The sequence below is a fragment of the Penaeus japonicus genome, unplaced genomic scaffold, assembly GCF_977035675.1.
Source record: "Penaeus japonicus unplaced genomic scaffold, GWHDUDI00000001_assembly GWHDUDI00000004, whole genome shotgun sequence".
Classification (NCBI taxonomy): Eukaryota; Metazoa; Arthropoda; class Malacostraca; order Decapoda; family Penaeidae; genus Penaeus; species Penaeus japonicus.
In genome coordinates this window covers 28017802-28022801 of record NW_028234406.1, presented here as the reverse complement: position 1 = coordinate 28022801, position 5000 = coordinate 28017802, and the positions used below count along the sequence as shown (strand labels likewise).

The 5000-nt window shown below is 40.0% G+C and overlaps 1 protein-coding gene across 2 annotated transcripts in view; it reads left to right on the top strand.

Moving 5' to 3' along the window:
- LOC122265120 (armadillo repeat-containing protein 2) overlaps positions 1 to 5000 on the top strand; it is a 52426-nt gene that overhangs the window by 45895 nt on the left and 1531 nt on the right. Inside the window, exons 11-20 of one of the 2 annotated variants that reach the window (XM_043034253.2) lie at positions 155 to 430; positions 564 to 760; positions 1116 to 1284; positions 1793 to 1933; positions 2421 to 2637; positions 3303 to 3416; positions 3740 to 3778; positions 4170 to 4302; positions 4604 to 4764; positions 4921 to 5000. The exon at positions 4921 to 5000 is cut by the window's right edge and continues 1530 nt beyond it. In XM_043034253.2, the coding sequence (XP_042890187.2) occupies positions 155 to 430; positions 564 to 760; positions 1116 to 1284; positions 1793 to 1933; positions 2421 to 2637; positions 3303 to 3416; positions 3740 to 3778; positions 4170 to 4302; positions 4604 to 4764; positions 4921 to 5000 (1527 nt within the window). The remainder of the gene's footprint in view (positions 1 to 154; positions 431 to 563; positions 761 to 1115; positions 1285 to 1792; positions 1934 to 2420; positions 2638 to 3302; positions 3417 to 3739; positions 3779 to 4169; positions 4303 to 4603; positions 4765 to 4920) is intronic. The other variant, XM_043034254.2, reaches the window with a different exon arrangement.

The following is a 5000-nucleotide window of genomic DNA, read 5'->3' as shown; positions in this document are numbered from 1 at the left end:
GGAGAAGTATGTGGATTTTGTGAGCGTGTGTTTAAAGGGGAAGGCCTTATGATGGTGGCAGTGTGATCTGGGATTTGTAGGATTTATATGACATTATATCAAAGTGATTAGTTACTTTTTATTACACCCAAGACCCTTTCTTGACTCTCTGCAGCTGAAAGTTTCGGGCAGCAACCTAACCTCAGTGTGTAAGTTAGTGTTCAAAGTGACGCGACACGACGCCAATGACTCTCTCTTCCTGGAGGGTAACCTACTCGACCTGCTCCTCGAGGCCGTGGCATGTGTGCCGCCCCTGGAGCAGCCCGAGGCGTGTGTCTATGGCTACGGCGCACTCAAGTTCCTCACCATGAATTCCCAATTAGTGACGCGCCTCCTGAACCGAGGGGTGCTGGAGCTCCTGGTTCTGCACATGAAGCTCATCGTCAACCACGTAAGCGTGTGGCCGGGGAAGCGCAATGGTTGTATGAGGGACAAGAACTGTGAACACATGCATGGATATCCTATCCTCCTCATCCCACATAACTCAGATGCCTATACTGCGTATTCCCTTTTTCTTTGAGCAGCAACAAGAGAGCGGAAGCGTACCCGAACAGACCCACTACGCCCTGGTGCAGCTGACAGGGACCCTTCGCCACGTGAGCAGCTGTGAAAGGACTTTCCCTCTCCTGCTGGTGACAGGGGCGGTGCCACAGGTGTGCAATCTACTGCAACATTTCTCCCACGACGCAGATGTGACGGCTAATGTAGTTAGAATTCTAAGGTATGTTGAATGTGTTTTTGAATACGGTTATGGGTACACTTTTATGCCTATTGTGTACGTAAAGATGCTTCTTTTTACTACGATGAAAAACAGATTACTTATGTCTAGGAGTATACAACAATAAACACCACAAGATGCTTACCTTACGAAATTTCACAATCACTTTTTCTAAATATATTGAGAACGTTCGACGGTAATTATTGATAGCCACGACGAGACAATAACATTTACCATTAATTTTGTACAGTATCTTTGCGACCCACGAACATTCCCTTTGTAAAATTCGATATCCAAACAACCTGAATCAGTCGATTACAACATGTCAGTATTACGGTACCTCTATTTTTTTCTGCAGCATCATATCAACCCACGAGGAGTGTTGCGCCGCCGCCGCCTCCCACCCTGGCACTCTTCCGGCGACAGTGAACGCCCTCCGTCGCCACGCCTCCTCGCCCGCGATCGTAGTGCGTCTAGCTTACGCCCTCGGCAACATGATGGCCAACTCGGACGATGCGCGCTGGCAGGTGAGAAATGATCCTGATGTAAGAAAAAAAAGGGAGGACGCGAGGGGGGGATGGGAACGAAATAATTTTGATAGTCTTGTTTGTTTTTAAAGAGGGAAGCATACGAAACGAATTCAGTCTTGTAGCCCCGTTTCTTTGATGGTTTGTTTTTAAAGATATAAGGCAGGGGGTGGGGGGCAGGGGGCAAGGGAAAAAGTGATTTTGATGGTTTTATTCTTGTTTGTTCTGTGGTTTGTTTATAAAATACGGTGAAAGGAAGACAAATTTGTTGCAAGAAGAAACGAGTTCGTTAAAAAAAAAAAAAGTGTTGGCAGTTGGTCTATGTCTTTTTAGGAAAGGAGAATGCATGGGGAACAACTCAAGCTCAAATGGGGAAAAGTCATTCTTAAAATTCAAATACACGTCGACAGCTCCATGAAACAGTATTGCGACAGGGTACGTCAAACTTTATATAAACCTTAGAACTAAAAATCATTCTTTATTACCATATGCTTATTCTCACTCACAGTTGTTCAGCGAAGAAGGCTTTACGGAGACGTTACTGGAGTTGCTAACCGAGTACCTACGACGGGACCGCCACCATCAGGCCGAAGACATGGCTGACCCGCTCACGCCTGCCAGCGGCGCTCCCGAGGACGTCATGGTCAAGGTAGGCGGAGATGCTGGCGTAGACATACATGTATATGTATATATATATATATGAATATATGTTTATATGTACATATATGTGTGTGTGTGTGTGTGTGTGATTATATGTATGCACAGTATGTGTATACGTGTATATATAAATATATATATATAATATATATATATATAATATATATATATATATATTATATATAATATATATGTGTGTGTGTGTGTGTGTGTGTGTGTGTGTGTGTGTGTGCGTGTGTGTGTGTGTGTGTGTGTGTGTGTGTGTGTGTGTGTGTGTGTGTTTATATGTATGCACAGTGTGTGTATACGTGTATACATGCATAATCAGAATATCAACACCAAACCATTCAATGAACTCTAGATAGATAGATAGATAGATAAAGTAGATAGAGGGGTAGCAGATAATCACTTATACAGATATACAAAAAGACAGACAGAGAGTTTGAGACAGACAGACTAATACCTCTCTCCCTCCTCAGCTGATCCGCGTCCTAGCCAACGTCTCCGTCCACGCCCGAGTCGGCCCCGTCCTAGCCAGGTCACGAACTTGCCTCTCGCTGCTGATTTCCGTCCTGAGACACAAGGCCGTGGACGAGAGCGAGGAGCTGGTGCTGTCCGCCTTGGCTACCTTGAATAACCTCACCTTCTACACGCGGGATCAACCTGTTTCCGCTCTCCACACGCAGCTTGCCGAGTGTAGGTTTTGGGTGTCGTGCGTTGTTTTCTTTTCTTTTCTTTTCTTTCTTTTTTTTGTGATGGTTCTGATGATAGAGATGTTGGTGCTGATAATGTTGATGGTGATGTCATGGTGGTGATTGTGGTAGTGATGGTGATGATAATAACAGCATTGGTAATTATGATAGCAAAATGGTAGTTATTGTATGATAATAAAGATACTGGGGTGAGGTTAATGAAAATAATGATAATATGGGGATAATGATAATGAAAATAATGATATTAATAGCAGCAATTTGAGCATCAATGGTACACCAAGTTTCTTATGATATGTGTTATACTTTATTGTAGTCATATTTTGTATAAACAAAAAAAAATCAAGTAATACAAACCTAGGAATGTCCTCTTCAAATTCATCTTAAAATTGTTTTCAATTTATCCAAAGTGTTAATGAAACTATTAAAGATTAACAAAATTAATTCAAAACATTGGGAGTAAATCTATAAATAGTACAGAATTAATTAGAGTGGTTGAAATATGGGAAGGGATAGCACTCAATTCTTATTTTTATTTTTTTGGTTTTATGTATGTTTTGTTTTGTTTTTCATTTAGTTTGTTAACATGGTTAGAGACTGTCTTGCTGTTCACTTCTATGACATATGTCCTAATTCGTTTATTAATTCCAGGTTTATGTGACATGTTACCAATGGATCACGTCGAAGGCCTCGTGGAAACCATTAGAGTATTTGGCAATCTGACACATTTCCGAGAGATACGTGACATCGTTACCAAAAGGGCTGGTTAGTATAATCAAAACCATTTTTTTAGCATCATGCATGTCCTTTGTTAAGTGGATATTGTATATTTTGTTTATGCGCTGGTTGTGATGATGATATCAGCTTTTGTCTTTCCTTTACGATCAGAAAAAAAAAGAGAGAAAAAAAAATAGTGCCTTCTCATTTTCATCTTGCTTGTATGATTGTGTTGGTTATTTATTTTTGGTGAAAATGTGCATCTCAATAAAACAAAAAACAAAACAAAAAAAAAATGAATGGGACTAGGGGACAGATTCGTCAAATCTGTCCACTCATTTCTGTGACTTATTTTTCTTTAACCCTTTAAGACCCGGCGATGCAAGGAAGCCGATTCTCGGGTTGTCATGGTAAGTCCCACACGAAATCGATGAATAAAAACAAATATCTTCCTTGACAGATATCTCCACTGATTTCTAATATCTTAATGAAAAAAAAAGTTTACATACAAAATGAAAAACCACTATCAGCTGGAATGTGGCAAGTAAAGTGTGTATTTGAATGTACTGTTAATTATATGTATAAGTAAGCATTGTTATGCATGAGTATCCGTGGCTTAAAGGGTTAATCCATTAAGTGAACATTAGAATAGAAGACAGCATGCATCCATATTATTATTTACTGTTGTTGATATACGCATATCTGCTGATAATGGTTCTTAAGTTGTTGAAAATGCCTGTTGATATCGAAACATTTTTTAGTAGATATGTTTATAAATAAGTGACAAATTACCTATTACAGTTCTGGAGATTCTCATCGAGATGCTGGACTGCGATTCCCGAGAACTGGTCTACGTGTGCGCTGGCGTGCTGGTCAACCTAATGTCTGATGCTTCTAGACGATCCATTTTCCAAGAGGAAAATGGTGTCTTGAGGTATATATTCTCTCATACATTGTAAATGATAGACTGCACTGTATATGGCAATAGCTCACTCAGTAATGATACCCATATTAATCAGGAGACAGGATGGGCTGTGATGTAGCCACCTGCCAGTGACCATCTAACATATATGGAAGCATTATGAATGAATAGTTGATTAAATCTCTTAAGAATTTCAACATGCGATAATGAATAAATCCTTGACTGTTTTGATTATAGACTCTTTAGAAAAAAGTAGAAACTAACATTTTTATCTTGATTTTTACTGATTTATTCTGTACATCATTATTACCAGGATGATAGATGTACTACAGTACTTTGGCTATGGAGACTGGCAGTTATGTAGTCTTGCCTGCCAAGTACTTTGGAACTTCTGTGCTTCTGCAGCTGATGTTCAGTCAACGCTTGGTGATAAGGAGACAGAAAAGCTGGTGTTTGTTCTAGAAGAATTTTTGGGTGAGGATTTTCTTTAGACATATTGTGTAATATTGGAAACTTCCCAAACGTGCTACCTCCAACCAGTATTATATTTCCTTTGGTACCAATATATATGAAGCCAAATCAGGATTAACCAACTTAAATAAACCAAAGCCTGATAACAATGTCTTACAGATGACGACTCCTACTTCAACAATCCTGAGGTGTTTGGAGAATGTGACCCCGAGACAAAAGACGTGGTGTACCAACTGTGG